The sequence below is a fragment of the Ursus arctos genome, unplaced genomic scaffold (assembly GCF_023065955.2).
Source record: "Ursus arctos isolate Adak ecotype North America unplaced genomic scaffold, UrsArc2.0 scaffold_3, whole genome shotgun sequence".
NCBI classification, from domain to species: Eukaryota; Metazoa; Chordata; class Mammalia; order Carnivora; family Ursidae; genus Ursus; species Ursus arctos.
Window position 1 is genome coordinate 7,320,122 of NW_026622985.1, and position 19,000 is coordinate 7,339,121.

Consider the following 19,000-nt stretch of genomic DNA (forward strand, 5'->3'; position numbering starts at 1 on the left):
CCTTGTTACTGATGTCACACCTTACACCTCTGTATATCCTGTTCCCACTAACACAGATTTCTAGGATTTGATGCTTTTACCTTTGTGTCTTGTGCAAGAGTAAAAAGTGAAGTTACAAACCAAAATATTCCCTTTCATTCTATCATCTTCCCCAAACCTCCAGTCACTCCTTGTTTTGCATACACTCGTATGTGCACGAGCACACACACACCTACACACACACACACACACACACACACACACACAGTTTCTCTTCTCATTTTCAGCAAGCTTCCATAGAGCAGAGATTATCTATTCAGTCTCCTAAATCCCATAAAATAACCTCTCTCAGCTTCGTCCCATCCGCTCGGATTTTCACCCTCTACAGCTCCACTGGACCAGCTCCCTGGAGGAGACCAACCCAAGCCCTGCATTCTCCCACTTCCCAAAAATCCACGCAGGACGGCTCACCAACGGGCTTGACTGCCATCTTTATTAAGGGTGAGGCCGACAGGTTCTGTTCACGCTCCTTCTACTTAACTTGTCTCTCTCCTTTTCTGAATCCTACAGCACATTTTCATACAATGTGTGACCCAAACCAGGCATCTCTGCACCTGTACACATCATTTTACCCCTTCCCTGAACATGTGTTTCTCCTGACTTAGTTCTTATAATCTCATCAGTACCGACCAGGACCGTCATTTGTTCTTAAGAGTTCAGATTTCTAATCTATATCCTCTAAACTCCTTCTCTACATTTCTTTACTCATCAGGTTCTTTAAATTCTCTCCTTTCCCCATAACTAACACCTCAACCTTTTCTCCCATCTGTCTGAACATTATAAATTCATTTTCTTTTCCCTCTAGAGTCACACTAGTCTTACATGGGTTACCTCCCAACTGTGAACAACACACTTCCAATAGGTCACTTGATTGCAACCAACCCTCTGCCCTTTAACACATGGCTTCCAGACTATTCTGTCTAATACATCCCTTTGATCATGGTACCCTCGTTCTCTAATACAGATAAAGGATGTCTATTAAGGAAAGTGCATAGTCCTGACTCTGTCAGACAAGATCAAGCAGAATTTGGCCTCAGACAACCACAGTTGTCTCTACCCTCACCTTTACAACAAGGTCAAACTGGACTCCCACCACCGAACTTGAAAGGACACTATGGTTCTCTTGCATTGCTAATACCTACAATAGCTTTTGGTCAAACTTTTGCCCATCCTTCAAGGTCCTTTATTCGTGAACACCACCCCAGGAGGCAGCCTTATTCTTGCCCATCAGAAGTGATCTCTTGATCTGCTGGAGTAGTAAAGCAAAGGCTCTGTTGTCAGCTAGACCTAGAGCCATATCACAGCCCCACTACTTAACCTGCTCAGAGTCATAGCCGGTAGGTGATTTCTCTAAACCCTGGTCTTTTAATCAGTGAACCAGGTTAATACTGGCCACCTTACAAAACCACTATGAAAGTGAAATGACACCATGGGTATTAAATATCTACTAGAAACCCTCATACATTTCAGACACTTAATAAATATGGCTCTGCTGTCCATCATCTGAGGGACCTCTGCGTTTTTTCTTTTCTTAGGCATGCATATTTTAACTTTTGTATATTACCTATTATCGTGCCAACATAATTAAAATGTCACAAAACAATTAATCTTGTTTTATTAAAAACTTGGTGGGTAAAGGAAAACAAATATTGAAGTAAAAGATAAGGCCGGGGTAAAGTAAGAACATACAGGGGTAATTTCTCTGTGTTTACTCCCATGTGAACTGACGCTTCAACAAGTCTATCTTGTGAATAAATTATGATGGATATGGCCTGTTGGTGCTTACACAATTGATTTCTTTCTTACCTTTTTTTTTTAAGAAGCTGAAAGAATTTGATAAATTACACTTTATCCCACCCAAGGGAAGGAAATAACATCCCCTTAAATCAATAATTTCACTCTGGATTCCAGAAATGAACTTGTATCAATTTTTCAAAATAAGTCTTTTTCAAATAAATACCAAATAATGTCATTACTTCAAAATACAAAAGCATAGGTGGTAAGCCCTTGATCGGCTTAGATAATTGGTGAGTTGATGGCCCAGAGCAGAACAGATTATGATGTTTACCTTCCCTACAACACGGGTGATCTCTACTGTCTATAAGAGTATTCCATATAATAATGTCCTTAAAAAAAAAAGAAGAAATTATTCTTGCTTCTGTAAGATATTAAAGTCACGAAGAGGGAACTCTCAGTCATCTTTCATACCCTTCACTGTGCAGATTTGGTCATAACTAAAGAAGCTAAGAACACTTAATGACCCCAAACAGAGGCAAATAGGGCCTACCACTTTGCATGTATTTTCATACGAACAGGCTGCCCCATAAAAACCTTCTCATCACACTTTATGTTCATAGGCTTGATCTTTTCTGCTTCTTCCACCTCTAAAAACATTGTCTTTTGGGGCGCCTGGGTGGCACAGCGGTTAAGCGTCTGCCTTCGGCTCAGGGCGTGATCCCGGCGTCATGGGATCGAGCACCACATCAGGCTCCTCTGCTGGAAGCCTGCCTCTTCCTCTCCCACTCCCCCTGCTTGTGTTCCCTCTCTCGCTGGCTGTCTCTATCTCTGTCGAATAAATAAATAAAATCTTTAAAAAAAAAAAAAAAAAACACTGTCTTTTGAGAGCAGCGAATGATAATGCATGGAAAATAACATTACCGTATTGTCTCCAGTCCTGGTCAGGGCGTAAGTGTCTCCACAGTATAAGGTTGTTTAGATGATTTAAGTAGGAAGGCAGGGAATGAAAGCTCTTCTGATTGTACCACACCTAAAAAAGAAAGATAACATAATGGCTCTCATGAAATTAGTTCCTAAGCCTTCGTCAGCTATTCCTGGACACGAACAACACGTGTCCATTAGGTTCAAGAGCACCTGAACGTTGGACCCAGCGCCATGTCCCCACACGGCTGGCAGAGAGCAGTGCATTTCAGTCTGCTAATTTTATATTTATCTCAAGCATATAATTTCCAGCTAAAAATAGACGAATTTTCCCCAGAACAAATGTGAATGTTGCTCCATAATTATATTCTCACAGTGAAAAAGGAACCTAAACCCATCATTTTTTTTTTCTTTCTCGGTTGGTAAGCTAATAAAATTTGACCTGCAAATTAAAAGCGGAGAAAATGATCAGAAAAAAATGATTACTTTCAAATTAATAACTGAATGCAGAACATTATTTCTCAAAATAAATTGAACTGAGCATTCGCTGAGCATGGAGAATAAAGTAGCATGCCCGTCAGACAGGCAGGAGATGGAAGAGAGAACAGGAGACAGACAACGTTATTAAAGCAGAGATAATAAGGAGCAGGAAAAAGTACTAATTGAACCATTAGTATCTATATTTCAAGATATCAATATTTTAACGAACTTTTTTTTTTTTTTTAAATACACCCAGTTCGGAAAACTGGCGAGCCGTCTTCGAGAAATCTAAGGACTCAACTGGCAACTTCTGGTCTTAACTCCATCGACTGGACAGCTCGTTTCTCTAGACGGTGCTGTCTTTTGTGACAAACAACTGTTCTCTACCGAAGCAGAGTTGTTCCCCACAAAGTCAGCGCTCAGAGGAACCTATCCAGGTCCTCACAGTTGGCAAAGTTAGGACCACACCTCACGTCCCTTACTTGCAACTGCGTTTCTTTTCCACATCACCCCCTAGGACCCATTGTCTTCCAACCAGGGTCCCAGGCAGCAGCTCTTGATTTGATGGGAACGGAATGGCTAAGTAGTACTTTCAAAAAAACAACTCGTCTACCAGACAAGGTTCCCAAGTCTTTCTCGGGTGTCCACTTCCTTCAGCAATTCAGAAAACAGACCCTTTATCTCCTCCACGCCAGCTACCACTACTCACCCTTCAAATAGTTTCTTCAAATAGTTTCTTAAGGTCATAGAGAAATTTTTTCCAATCATTTTTTTTAAACTCCAAAGAGGAAGGCATTCCACTAGGTGCTACTAACCACAGGACCCAGGACATCCTGGGGTTTTCTAGGGTGAGTCTGAGCAGATATAAGATTGTATAGCAAGCTTTTTTCATATTTTTTTTTTAAGTAAGCTCTACGCCTAACGTGGGGGCTTGAACTCACGACCCTGAGATCAAGTATCACATGCCCTACCGACTGAGCCAGCCGGGCACCCCCTGGGTAACCGATTTTTAAGACATAAATATGTATTTGCTAATTTACAGATGTGTGTAAGTCAGACACTTCATTCTGAATAGCACAGGAAGGCACAGTTTCTGTGACGGGGATTCACACTGAACCAGGGGCTCACATCACAGACCAGGGGTACCTCCTGTGTCCTACAACGACTCCTCCCACGCAGACCCGTCCTGCCACCCCCAGGCTCTCACACACAGGTACTGGTCATATTTCTGGAAATGACAGAAAGCTGGGATCCTGCTGAAGTCAAGGGGCAGGTGAATATAGCAGGAAAACCCCTGTGGGTGGACACCTGAACTCCTGGGATAGCTGTCCATGACTTTCCTCTGCCCTGAGGCTCCCTGAGCTGCTTCACTGTAGGGAAAGAGGAGAGACTACGGTGGTCTTTTCCCTAGGTCAAGGGCTTTCTATTTTTATTTTGTTTCATTTGTTTAATTTAATTTATTTTAAAAGCAGGGTGGGGTTTTTTTGACTTAGGAATGACATGGAACACAGGTATGGAGACCAAAGTGTCCTTGCTGAAATCAGGTGGTGGGGTGGCCCTGGGCCTGCTCACGCCCTACCCCCCACTCTGTGGGGGCTCTTCAACACCTGCGTCTGATTGCATTTATGGCTCCACTTCCTCACCTTCCCTGTATCCACACCTCCACACCCTCTGTGTGGCTCTTACACCTCCCCCTCTGACCGTGGGCTTGGACACGTGGCTTGCTCTGGCCAACAGAATGTGGCACGGGACAGGTTTGAAAAGTGCTCCCCTGTGCTTGCTGAACGGAGTCCCCGACCATCATCCCAGGGAAGCCACAGCCAGCCCACCATACGTGGTCATGGCTGGCCAGATCTGTGCCGCCGAGCCTCGAGCAGGAGGATCCCTGGGCTCACGAGCTGGATAAAGGTTTACTGTGGAAGCCACAGGGATCCACGGCAGCATCTTACACAGCACTGGCACGGCAACAGGTGGCTGATACACACATTGGTACTATGCTCATGGGAACGGCGTTACTGTCACAAACACGGAAAATGTACGGCGTTGGTTTTAAGAACGGCACATGGGTGACAAAGCGACACTTAAAGAAATCTGAAAATTATAAGAGAAAAACTTAAAAAATGCAGGGGGGGAAATGGCAAGAAAATTGCTTTCCATAACAGAAGAGATGCAGTTCAAAACATCTGATAAGATGGTCACGTGTGGTAACTTCAAAGATAGAAATTGTGCCCACCACACTCCCTGCCTGGGATTTGCAGATCTGGAGACAAAATGTCAAGAGACAGCCCCAGGATGGAGACGGAGTCAGGGGTGGTGTGGCAGCCAGAAATTCCATGAAGGATGCTGCAAAGGTGGGGGTGCTATGTGACCCTCTCAGGGGACAGAAGGTCATCTGGGAACCTAAGGGGGGATGCCCCACTGTACCCTGACAGTCCCAAAACACCAGGGAGTCAATTTAGAGGGAGCAGCGTGTCTCAACAAGAACCAGTTGCGGCCAGGGACCTCAAACAGATAAACAGTCCACGGGGCCTCCCAGGGAGTGAGGTCAGGAAGGTTCTGACAAATGGGCCCAGCTCTCTACAGACAAATGTCCCCTTCACAGGTGGTCATCCAAGATGATGAAGAAGCAAGTGACAGAGAGCAGTCAAGTGGCCACAGAGAAGGTGGAGTGGGACCACACCCAGGGAGCAGGACCAGCGCCTGGTGAAGGAGCCTCCACACGGGGAGGGACCCCTGGATCACTTGCTGAGTTCCGCCCCCCCCAGACCCGTGGGCTCAATGAATGTTCCTTGTGGACGCTATTGATGGCTTGTGGTTATTTGCCATACAGAATTACCTTGACAGGGAATGATTAATTCACAGAGGGGGAAATATTCTTGAACTCCATTCCAGTTCTCTAAACTGGCCTTCCTTGAGAGGAATTTTAAATTCTTCAGGTAAGCAATACATACTTTAGGATGATGTGAAAATTAACATTTCAGACTTAGCAGAGTCCAAAGGAAGAGCTTTTCTGTCTTTCTTCCTTTTCTTTCTTTCTTTCTCTCTCTTTCTTTCTTTCTTTCTTTCTTTTCTGAAGAATGATTTTCTAAGACAGGAGGCTATATTCTGGAAATAAGATGTGGGATCTCCTTCCCCACCAGCCCATACGTCAGGACACGATAAAATCCAGTAACTGATGGAGGAAGTTAATCTACTTTCAAGAACACATTATGACACCTCAAGACAGACCTTTCCTGTCAAGAATCATGAGTAACAGTGTCTCAGAAAAGCAACCAAGTAGCTGCAAGGGAAAAAAAAAATCACTCCATGGATATTCAAATGTCTCAAATTCCACTGAGCATCTTAGAATGTATGCCAAACCCCAAGAAGGGAACCGTGTCTGCCTTCTTATCTGAAGTGCATACATTCTAGAAGGTGTTTTGATTAAACAAGCTAAACACTCCAGATGTGAATGAAATAACTCACCAAGGTCCCAGGACAGACATTCTACAACATAATACATTTCTTCATCCTAGGTCTATTTCTATGCAAATTTCCCATTTTCTTTACAAAAAGGCTATGAAAATCAGACAGCATCTTATGAATGTACCCTAAAGGCCAAAGCCACAGCCGGTGGTTAATTCCTGAAAAGTGAATGCAAAGATTTGACATGACGTCAGCCTCCGACAGCACCACAGGACCTGCAGACACCCTTCACAGCCACTGTGGCACCCTGACTAACTGGCTTCCTGAAAAAGACACCCCGATACAACGCACGGTCATGCCTGTGCCTGGCAAAGGACGTTAGAAACTTCAGAAGTGGGGCACCTGGGTGGCTCAGTTGGTGAAGCGTCTGCCTTCAGCTCAGGTCATGATCCCAGTGCCCTGGGATCGAGTCCTGCATCGGGCTCCCTGCTCAGTGGGCAGCCTGCTTCTCCCTCTCCCTCTGTCTGCTGCTCCCCCTGCTTCTGCTTCCTCTCTCTCTCTCTCTCTGTCAAATGAATAAATAAATTCTTACAAAAAGAAAAAAAAAAGGAGCAGGTGTCAGGGAAACACATAAATCACATGCACCCCGATCACCAAAGCACATTTCTGGGGAAGCCCGGACTGCTGGGCCCCACACGTCTGCACACAAAGACACAACCACCCGCTACAAAGAATGTTTTGGACTGGCATAGATTAAAAAGGTAAAATATTCTCAGAGGAAATTCCCTCTAGCAATTTGGCATATTTTAATACTGGCCATATCAGACGTTCGAGAACCCAGCGAAGGCAGCTTAGGTGATTTTTCTCCCGAGCTATGAATCTTGATATTTTCCTCGTGAGCTATAAATCTTCTCCTGTGAGCTGCCCACAGAGGAAGAGACATCTGAAGAAACCTCAGATAAAGGAGGGATTTGTGACCAGGTGTATACAGTGACGGAAATTCTTCGTCAGCAATCACCCAGCGAAATGCGACGGTTAAAACTTTCATCAGGGATTATACTGTGAAGCATGAATGTGAAAATGTCCCTCAGGGATGACACTGTGAAGACTCGTGCAGATGCTTGATTCCACCGAGGGGCGCCCCAGCAGGCACTCACCCTCACCCTGGTCCACGAAAGTCCCACCACAACGTAGGCAGGGCGCCTTCCTGGGCTCACAGAGCTCGACGTCCTTGCGCTCATTATACAACGGGTGTGCAAGCAGACCCAACACCACCACAATCTACTCTTTCCAGATTTCTCTCTCAATCGGGACCAACACCAGACTAGTTCACCCGTCACTAGGAATGAAAGCTTTGACTCTCTGGTCTTTCCCCATCTGAAGACCATGTTGACTTCTTTCCTTGGATAAGTTTCTGCTGTCATTCACCGCCTCGGGGACCCCACAGGTGGATGAAGGCGTGTTTCCTCTGATCCACTCTTCATTCCCACACAACTGAAAAGCCCTCCTACGTGTTCTCGATGATGCCGAGGGAAACGTTTCTAATTCGCTGGGTTAGTCCCAGCAGGGCTTGAAGACCCAGACCTCTACTAGTAACCTCTTCTCCATGCTGGCTCTCAGTCCATACAGCCTTCTGGAAGAAGGGGCACTTCAAGTAAGGTACAGAAGAGCTCCTGAGCCACCAGGGAAGCTGGCGATGTGTTCGATTATTCTGACAATGGGTTTTTTTAAAGACAGATGATCTTTGCATTCGCTTTAGCTCCAGTCAATGAATTCTGGTCTTAACAAAAAGCAGTAAAGCTTCTTGCTACATCGCTCTACAGTCTAAAGGGAAGCAACTCCTTTTCTCTTTTGTACATCTGTTTTTATTTCATAGTCACAAACGCTGGGGTCTGATTCGGTTCCTCTCATGCCCAGCAATATATCTGCATACCGAGTTTCCCTAGATGCTCCCTAACACAGGAGGGAAAAAGAGGAAAACGATTACCTTCGCCTGAGTGTCTGGTTGCCATGTATTTGGATTTGCATCTTGAACTTGATCAGGGATCCGCACTCCGAAAGACCAGCCTCCAAGCCTGATAATAGGAACGGGGGTTAGTGCTTTATTTTTTTATTTTGCCTACTTTTTTAAAAAAGATTTTATTTATTTATTTGAGAGAGAAGGAGGGATAGCACAAGCTGGGGGAGTGGCAGGCAGAGGGAGAGGGAGAAGCAGGCTCCCGCTGAGCAGAGAGCCCGACGTGAGGCTCAATCCCAGGACCCTGAGATCATGACCTGAGCTGAAGGTAGACGCTTCACCGACTGAGCCCCCCAGGAGCCCCCAGGTGGCTTTAGTGCTTTAATCAGTGACCCAGGACATCCAAGCAGAGGGTGTTTCATACCCACGAACTAGTTATGATGGCCTGAGAACAGCAGGCCCCTGATCAACCCCCTTCAGTGACATGACCCCCCAGGTGCTCAGGGCGCAGAAGGGCATGGCAGGGCTCCAGGGTCAGGTGTCCATGGAGGACCCTGCATACTCAGCAGGTGCAGCTAAGGCTTGTCATACTAGGAAGGGACCTACCGGGACCGATATTTTGTTAGGAAATGCACGTCACGTCCAGGACAAGGCTGTGATCACCAGCATGCTATTTTAATTAACGGTTGCTCCTCCTGCAGATTGGCTATTCCAAATTACGTAATCCGTCACTCTTACAAGCTACCTCGTTTTGCACTGTTTTGCTTCCCTACTCTGGCTTCTTTCTTTCCAATGCAAGTATCACCCGTTCAGGAAGGTGTCCCAGAAGGCTTCAGTTGGTGCCGAGTTCCTCCTCTCTAGGGTTCTCACAACACCCAACATCTCCAACCAATGATTGCACTGTCACCCTGGGTTTTAAGAGTCTGTTTGCTAATCGTTCATGCAGCTCTGTGAGTTTCCCCGGGTGGGGACAACACCTTTTACCTCTGTATCCCATGAACTGTGTAGTATTCTAGAAGCTACGAAGCTTCCAAAACTATCAGGCATATTTAACTTTGGTTCCCACTCTCTGGATAGAAAAAGACTGAAGAACAGCCTTCCATCGACAGTGCCGCTACCCTGACCAGAAACTGACCCAAAGGAATGAGGATACATTCCCACAGGGCTCAAAGCATTCATTCGTTCATTCAGGGATGAATTCAGTTGAGAGACACTGAACGAGCACCTTTTATGCGCCAGATATTATTCTGAGCCCCAGGCATACAAGCCCCCGCCTTTGAAAAACAGAGATTCTAAGACATGTGTAAAAATTTAAAAGGTGATCTTGGGGGCGCGTGGGTGGCTTAGTCAGTTGAGTGTCTGACTCTTGATTTTGTCCCTGGTCGTGATCTCAGGGTCGTGGGATCGAGCCCTGCGTCGGGCTCTGCATTCAGCAGGGAGTCTGCTTGGGATTCTCTCTCTCTCTCTCAAATAAATAAATAAATCTTAAAAAAAATAAAGATATAAGAGGTGGACAGCAGGAGTGGCAGGTGAAACACAGTGGGGGCAGAATGTGTCCAGGGAGGAGACAGCTGTTGGGACATCAAAGGTAAAGAGGGGCGGTCGAGGCAGAGGGTGTCCCAGGCACTGAGGACAGAACCAGGGATGGCTTTGTATGAAAGCAACAGGATGTGTTTGAGGTCTCAGATAATCTGACGGAGTGGCAAACGCGGTCTCAATCTAAAGCGATAAGCACCACTCACCCCCATACTCCTCGTCCAGATTCGCCCCCTTAGGCTCAAGGTAATTCAGCACCAAACAAAAGCCTTCCCAGAACTTGCCTGGGATAGCAGGTGCACCCATGTTCGTGTATCGGATTCTACATGGTAGAGGGAATTCTCAAGGGAGGTCATTATTTCATTATGCTGGGAAGTTAGCTGCAGTTATTCTCCAAAGGGGTAAAACCACCTGTGGCTCCCCTGAGTGAATCTCCACTGATACGATTCCGCCACCCACCAACCCCCACGTGGAAGAGCGAAAGCCAGCAGTCAGGAATCTTATTAAGGTCGGCAGCATTTCTTTGGAATTTTTAAGAGCATCGAAGTTAAGCATTCGACTTTTGAGTTTTTAAGAACTTGGCATTTGAGGGGGCGCCTGGGTGGCTCAGTCTTTTAAGCATCTGCTTTCGGCTCAGGACATGATCTCAGGGTCCTGGGATCGAGTCCCACATCGGGCTCCCTGCTCACTGGGGAGTCTGCTTCTCCCTCTCCCTCTGCTGTTCTCCCCACTTGTGCTCGCTCTCTCTCCCTCAAATAAATAAAATCTTAAAAAAAAAGAAAAAAAAAGAATGTCGGCACTTGAAACAATAGGATTTCCACAGGAACCTGAAGAACAGAAAAGACCCAGGGACGGTCTGGACCCACCTCGGTCTCTCCGACGGCAACAGCAAATACTCCTCCAGGTGGAAGGCTGACAGGTTCAGCAGCATGTGGCCCAGGCGGTTGGTCAGGTAGGGAGCCCCATCACTCGCGTTTGGACACCTCTGTAATTGTTTCCAAAGAGGTAAAATAGAAACTTCGTTATAACCCGCACACAGCCTTACTGACATCACTTTAAACGCGACTTTCCCCATCTTCCTTTTCTCATAGCTTCTCTGTGGCCTTTTGCGCGTTCTGGTTCGTCAGTCGCCTCGACAGTCACCTCCGTTTGAGAATTATACCAGAATCCCACCGTGACCTTCACCCGTGGTTACATTCGGGAACTTCACTTCCTTCTCCATTTGCAAGTTTGGGTGGATTTTTAAGAACTCAAAAAGGAAAAATACTCTCACGGGGGTGATCTGGCATCTGACGAACTTGAAAGAGAGTCAGAGGCATGGCATTGAGGGATGGTACGCGGGAGAATTCAAAGGCACGTGTGTCTCTCGAACAAGAACCGTAAGTAGAAGTCAGACCGCTCCTGTCCAGCATTCACTGGGAGGGCTGACACCTGCCCAGAATCAGGGGCTAATCGCTGCACAGAGAGGCCCGCCCTGCCATCATTGGGATCCAGACTCTGTTTCCCAGGACGGTTCAGGAAAGATAATCTGCTAAGACAGCTACGCCCCCAGGAGCTCACTTTAGCTTCTAAAGCCTGCTTTCCCACCTGCACACTGGAAATGAAACTGGCCTCACCCAGTTCGTGGGTTTTCGTGGATTCGGACAGCCAGAAAAAAAGGACAGCAAAGAAGGGTCGTAGATAAATTCAAGATAAGGCTTCCAGGTTCGTGATCGAAGGGACGGGGGAAAGACAGGGAAAGGAATGAGAGTTGTTATCAGGTAGAGCCCTGCCAACATCAGTGATCTCAGTCACGGGTTAACACAACACCCTGTGTGGTTTCCCCGCCTCCGGCCTCCTTTCTGATCCACCCACTGCACCTGGACACATCTCTCTAGAGCGACAGTGTCCATTCAGATGACCGCCTTGCAGAAAAATTCAAATTCCAATCAAGAAGCCAGTTGCGCTATTAAATGCCCTCGGTTTCTCTTTCTAACCCTGTCTGTCTGGTTCTGTCCCAGCATGCCCTCTGTAGTAAGCTGAATACTGGCCCGAGAAGTGTCAGGTCCGAATCTCGGGCTGTAAGGGCTACCTTCGGTGGCAGGGACTTTGCAGACATTATTAAAGGAAGCATCTTGGAAAGGGGAGACTGCCCTGGATTGTCAGGGTGAGCCCTAAAGCAGGCACATGCACGCTCAGAAGAGGGAGAAGCAGAGAGGGAGGAGGAGGCCAAGGAAGGAGGCAGCCAGCAGAAGCTGGCAGGGACAGGAACAGACTCTGCCACCGCCTCCAGGTGGAGCGCCCTGATTTCATCCCCTTATACGGGTTTCAGACTTCTGACTCAAGTCAGAAGCAAGCGCCCCCTCCACTCAGTCTGTGGGAAGCCACGCTCATTCCTAATGCCAGGTTTTGGGTCGTATCATGCTATTCTCCAGGGACAGTGAAGCCTGGAACAGCCCCTTGTCCTTCAGAGCCAGCTTGATTCCAGTCCCCTCGGAGCGCTCTCTAATGGCATGTCTGCAAAGTAACGCGTCCCCCTCAGAAGCAGAGCTGACCCTGGAACGTTGTTGTAGGTTCAGAGAGACTCATGTGTTCAATGACAATCCAAGGGAATGGACATATCCGTGCACACCAGGGCCTCTGGATAACACGTGCGAATTTAAGGGGAGAGAAATATTTTGTCCTCTGACAAAACGCAGGTAACCGTGCTCAGCACGATCTCCAGAGAGCAGAGACCCGGCTTTGGGTGCCGGCCGTCCCCCTGCGCCCCGGGTGCAGCTCCTCTGAGCTGACCTGCAGGGCGGCACCCATTCAGTGGGGTGGGTCTGAATTCCACCTAGATGTCCTGTCTCTCAGACTGGAGCCCTCTGCCTCCCAGCGTGTGGACCAGCATTTCTCAAAGTGCGTCCTGAAGAACGCAGGTGCCATAGACAAGAAGGAATCATTGGTCAGGTAACCTGCAGAAAATGCTGCGTCTGTGCTAACCCACCATCAGCGCCTGCGAGAGCACATGTCCCCAGGAAGAGCATCAGGATGGGCTGAGGCAAGGACACCCATTGGATTCCGCTTTATCCGTAGGTCCGAGGCCTGTCTGGCCACAGAGCTGTTTCAGGCGAACCTTTCTTCCCCACATGCAAGTTACTGAAATCCTACAGTTCACATAAGTCGGCGTGAACATAGGAACATCTCCATCATTCATTCCTTTGCCACTGAGACCCAGGCTAGTGACCTAAGGTAGCTTGCAGGAAAAGGTGCTGATCTAACATAATGATTAAATCAAGGCCACAGAATAAGAGCACAGAATGAAAAATTAGTGGTTTCATAAGGGAAGGGAAGAAACAAGAGAGGCAAGAATCCATCTTGACGTCCAAAAAACTGGGAGCCAAAGACAGCTGGGTTGTCCCTGCAAAGGAGCACGCAACACGGCTGAGCCTCGGGACAGCCTGGGCCCCAGGGACACGGGCGGAGTCCCCCCAAATGCTCAGCCCAGCTGCCACCTGCGCCTCTGCCACAGGCTGTGCCACTGCTCTCATGCACCCACCCCCACTCCGTGTCAGAGAAGAACACAGGCCAGGTCCATCCAGGACAAAACCTCCTCGAGTCACGACACCAGTAAAGGAATTTCTCCCGTGTGCCACTAAACAGAAAACCCCTGGAAACATGGTCTTCGTGAGGCCACGTTTTCCTAACAGACCCTCAATTCATTTACATTGAGATTTTTGCTTTTCCTTTCTTTCTGGAAATTAGGATTGCACATTAGCTTGGTGACTGTGGCTAAAAGACCGATGCTTTTTTTATTAATTACATTTTGAGATTTCCTTTGAGGTGAGTTCCGATCAGCTTTCCAAATAAATTCCAATTCCCTCTCTGGTGCAGAGCGGATAGCTGAGGCCCCCGCTTCAAGAGCAGAATGCCTACCTCCGTACGTTTCTGTAGGACTCGGCTGTAATCCGAAGAGCCAGGTGGTATCTTAGCTTCTAATATGTAGCTCTCCATACTCAAGCGAGCGTAAGACAAGACGCTGGAGGTCAGCCTGCCTTAAAATTGGGGGAAGTTTCTCCCCAAAAGGCAATTCTAGCTTCCTTCTCATGAACTGAAGAAGATTAATTTGCTTAATAATTGCCATCGGGGATGTTAATGGTCATGAACAGCAGGAAATGAATAGCAGGGCCACTTTAGAGCCCACAGAATATCTGTGGCCACTTTAGAGCCCACAGAACGTTCGTGGCCACTGCGGAGCCCACACAACATCCATATCGTGTAAACGTCCCCTCTGGGTACTGAAACTTTTCCAAACACCGGCTAATCAGGTCAACCAGAGAGTTGCAGAGGCGCCCTGAATGAACAATGAAGACGTCACAGACGGAGTGAGCTCATTTTTGTTACATGAGGTTTTAAACTTACAAAAAGATCAAACACACTGTAGAGACCTACCAGGCAGCTGCAGGAATCCCGCGCTCGCGGCTGAGACAGGGGATCCACGCGCCAGCATGAAGAATTCTTCCTAATAAACAAAGGAGAGACTCAGGATGATCTTTCACATTACAGAGCTCGTTTATTTCCATAAAAGAGAGTTGCATCAGCCCAGAGCCGCTCATGAGATAATCATCTCCTGCTGCGGACGCGGCAGAGCTCTTACATTTGTTTTCACAGCTTGAGCTGCTAATCTGATGACAATGTTTTATTACAATGACAATATTTCCATTCCATTAAATGAGGCTCACTTGGTTGGCTGTACGGAGTGTGCTGCCAAGGCTCCCCGGGACGGGCGCGGGGGCCCGGGGGCTGTCTGCCTCCGACGCGCCTGCACTCAGAACCAGGTACTCTGAGCACCACGCCAGCAATCCACAAGCACAAGGAGCCGCTAATTCCGCTCCGTGGCCTGACATGGCGATTTCATCAGCATTTACAGAGAAACAATGATCATGTTTCCAGTATGAAGAAAGGCTGCCGGACAGAAACGGTTAGGAAAGGAATTTGTATAGAGGCTCGAAAACCTTGCTTCCCGAAGTTCCCCGGTAGCTCCCACCCTTGGAATCTCTGTGCTCTTTCTTACTAATGTTCATAAATCAAAAGTTGCTTTAGAAATACTTATTCTTATCTCCTCAAAACTTGGTCAAGAAGGGAGGAAACGAACATTTCCAGAACAACAGACCCCCTGCTGGGTATTTTTGCCAAAATGTCCTGCTGGCCCCACTTTTCAGAAGAGTAAGTGGAGGCTCTGAGAGATCAGGCAGCTTGTCCGAGATCACACTGAGTAGGACAGGTCTTTGGCGCCCTGAGCCCACGCTCGTGGCTCCAGGCTGTGCTGGTCCCACGTGAGAACACCAAGGTGCAAAGCGTCGGGTCCGAAGACAAGAAACTTGCTGTGTCTATTTAAGCAGGTCAGCAAGAACCTGGCTTCTTCAGGCTCACTCACTTGCCTTGAGATCTGCAAACCACTGGCCTTGAAACTGAAGGACCAGACTTTCCCAGAAATCAAGTCCTGACTGCATTCGAGAACATATGTTGGATGCCAGCAAGTCTGTTCAGGGTCCTGTCGACAAATGACTGACCGCCTGGGCACCTGCTTCTCTGGCACGGAGCCCCCTCCCTTTTCCAGCGTCCTCCCCTCTAAAACCCTTCCACTTCTTCTGGAAGACGGCCTTTGGGACAATAGCCTACCATAGCTGGTGGCCGGCTTCCTGAATAAAGCAAACTTTCCTTTCCCACCATCACTTGTCCCTCAAGTATCAGTTTTCCAGGGGCAAGCCATCGAACCTGAGTTTAGAACCAGTACTCGGGCCAGTAACAGGGCCACCCCGTCACCTGAGCTGAGCGCTGCTCTTCTAGAGAACCGGGAACCACTGATGCAGAAAGGAGAGCCGGGTTTAGTAACTTGCCCACGACACACAGCAAAGACACCAAAGACACCGTAGAGCTGAGATGCGGGCTCGGGCAGCCGGGCACTGAATCCGCGTTCTCTGTCCCTTCACCACTATGGCTGATCTGCATACTCTCTATGCTTTCAATGCTTGACCTCAGCATCTCTCTTGACAGTCCCCTCTGAGGGAATGCGTCACCAGCCGTTCCTAGCTGCGAGGACCTAACCTCAGGAGCACTGGGAGTCGAAGACCACCAAGATGATTCCTCATACTGCCACAGATTGTTGAATCATGGAACCGACCTTATACTTCTCCCTACCTGGGTTTCACAGTTCAGTGGAAATATAAGATCTGCTTCCCTCCACTCTTGTTCTCTGTAAAGCATTAACAAGAATGGGTGGGGAAAGGGACCATTTTATCTCAGGGTTGGAGGGGAAAGTGTCACCAGATCACCAACCTTGTAAAATGAAACTAAATATTTAAAGCTACCAGTCAGCTTCCAGAAATTGGCAACTTTAAGCACATTTTAAAATTTAAATTACACACCATGTATTATTATGAGAAAACTTACATTTTAGGTCAGGCTTATACCACAATGGATTTTTTGGATACGAAAAGAGGTCAAAGTCAAGACTTCGTCATCATACCCTCACATATGAAGCTCGTGGGATCTCGATGGAAAAATAACCCATAAGCAGAATCCCACTTATTATTTTAAAATGTTTCCTCTAATTTAACAGTCAAGTGATTGGTCAAGCCTGCCAGTAAAGATAAATGTAGATATCCCTGAATTCAAAACTAGTTTTCACTTACAGAAGGAAGCTTACTTGTCCTAAGGAAAACCTTTTGCTTCCATCTGAGACCTTAGCAAGTCAAACCTTATTTTTGTCACATAGGCAGAAATTATTAATATTCATAGTGATGGGTCCAGGGCAGTCTGCCCCAAAATATGCCAACGTGGGATATTGATTATTTTGAATTAAATTTACAGAGGAAAGAACTGGTAGAGGGCAGGCACTCTGACGCTTTGTCCTGAAAGTAGGAGAAAAGTCTCCCTCTGGAAGGTACCTTCGCTTCTTATCTGGGGACTTCTGTATAAACAAACCTTGTTACTTCTTTACTAAATGCCTACCCTAAGCCCAAACGTCTTTGTTTTGTAGAGTCTTTAGAAATATATCGTTTCTTTGTCTAAAGGGTGTCAGAGCTGTGACTTTGGTCACTTCTTTGAGCTCCTGTGCATACTAATTAAATTTGTTTTTCTCCTGCTCATCTGTTTAATGTCCATTTAATTATTAGACCAGCCAAAGAACCTAGAAGGGAAGAAAGGAAAAGCCTTCAGCTCCTAAAACAGCATTCTTGTGTGAGGCAGCCCCCTACTCTGGCCTTTTGTCATGGTGACAGGGAAAAGGGGGCAGGAAAGGTTACAAAACAGGAATGGTTAAGAATAGACTCCGTGGATTTCTCAAAGAGAAAGGAGAAAATCAAAACAACAGATTGGGGAAGGAAAAGAAAGGCTGAAGAGAAAACCCATGAGGGTGGGCTGCAGGCTGGGCTGAGGGAAGGGACTCACCCTGGGGAGGGGTGGGGGTGGGGAGCCATCCTGAGGGCCTGGAAAGGAACTGTATTAAAACGTGTTCTGCTGTCCTTAGCACTGAATCTACTTTTTTCCCTCTGGAAAGATTTGGTAAAGAAATGTCCTTTTGGGGTACCTGGGTGGCTCAGTTGGTTAAGCGTCTGCCTTCGGTTCAGGTCATGATCTCAGGGTCCTGGATCGAGCCCCACATAAGGCTCCCTGCTTCTCCCTCTCCCTCTGCAGCTCCCCCTGCTTCTGTGCCCTCTCTCTCTCTCAAATAAATAAATAAAGTCTTAAAAAAAAAAAAAAAAGTCCTTTTATCTGCCGGCCACACTCCAACTGATGGGGCCAGCACTGCTCCCCACGGGCCCTGGGCTACATGTCATTTTCTCCAAGCCCATTTTATATCCTGGCCGGTTCAGTAGAGGGGTGGGAAACAAAGGTATCACCACAAAAGCTCCTGCTTAGTAAATGAAATTACTTTGTTTTCCAACACAAGACTACAGTGAGGCAACATAATTAATTTCCTATTAATTCTTCCTTACTGAGCCCCCTAATAGTTATTCACTCCCGAGCTAATTGCGACATGACTAATACACACCATGCACCCTTGAAAATTAGAAAAACCCTGCTGCCAATATTGTGTGATTGTCTGGATTTTTATATTTATGACTCCAAAACGTACACTTCGGTACTTAATACATCATTGTGGTTTTATCACTTTCCCACGTGCTCTTCCCAGAACTATAAATTCCTGAAGCAGGGCCAGATCGGGCATCAATCCCGGTTTCTAGCACAGCACTGTGTTTATAGTAGGTCTTCAGTAAATAACAGTCAAGCAAACTTAGAGAGAAAATTGTTTATGAAGGAAGGCAGGCTTTCACAAGCGTCATTAAAAAGTCGTCTCATTGTTATCATTTTCAAAACCTAAGAAGAAAAAAAATCTTCAAAGTCAGTCACCTCCAAACAGACGAAACATTCTAAGTTTCTTTAGTTAAAAAAAAATAGTCTTTTCATACATACAAGTTTTCCCTGAAAATAAGTTAAGATACATTTCATATTTATTTGCTACTTTATGCTTTTTACCTTTGGGTTTTATTAAACAAGTTGAATGCTATTATTTATTTATTTATTTATTTATTTGCTAGAATATAAAGCCTGTGTTTGTGTTTACCAAGGAAGGGAAGGGGCAGCTATGTAGCTTAACCTGCTCCTATGTAACTAACCTACTCCTTAGGCTAACGTTCATACCATGTCATTTAAACTTGCGGGGGGAGGGGTGGAGCGGGGGACGCCTGGATGGCTCAGTGGGTTGATCTATCCACTCTTGATTTCAGCTCAGGTTATGATCTCAGGGTCATGGGATGGAGCCCCGTGCTGGGCTCTGTGCTCACTGATGAGGACATGGAATACACGTGAGGTTCAGTGGGGTGGAGTCTGGAGCCGACGACCAAGGAAGAATTCTTGAGGAGTCTTTGGTGCAAATTGGTGGTTTATGAAAGCACGGGG

General features: G+C 46.8%; 1 protein-coding gene across 1 annotated transcript in view; it reads right to left on the reverse strand.

Moving 5' to 3' along the window:
* The window catches only part of ABCA13 (ATP binding cassette subfamily A member 13), a 357,421-nt gene that overhangs the window by 117,890 nt on the left and 220,531 nt on the right, over positions 1-19,000 (reverse strand). Inside the window, exons 45-48 of the mRNA XM_057304334.1 lie at positions 14,489-14,558; positions 10,942-11,060; positions 8,570-8,657; positions 2,698-2,806 (exon numbers count right to left, since the gene is read on the reverse strand). Of these exons, the coding sequence (XP_057160317.1) occupies positions 2,698-2,806; positions 8,570-8,657; positions 10,942-11,060; positions 14,489-14,558 (386 nt within the window). The remainder of the gene's footprint in view (positions 1-2,697; positions 2,807-8,569; positions 8,658-10,941; positions 11,061-14,488; positions 14,559-19,000) is intronic.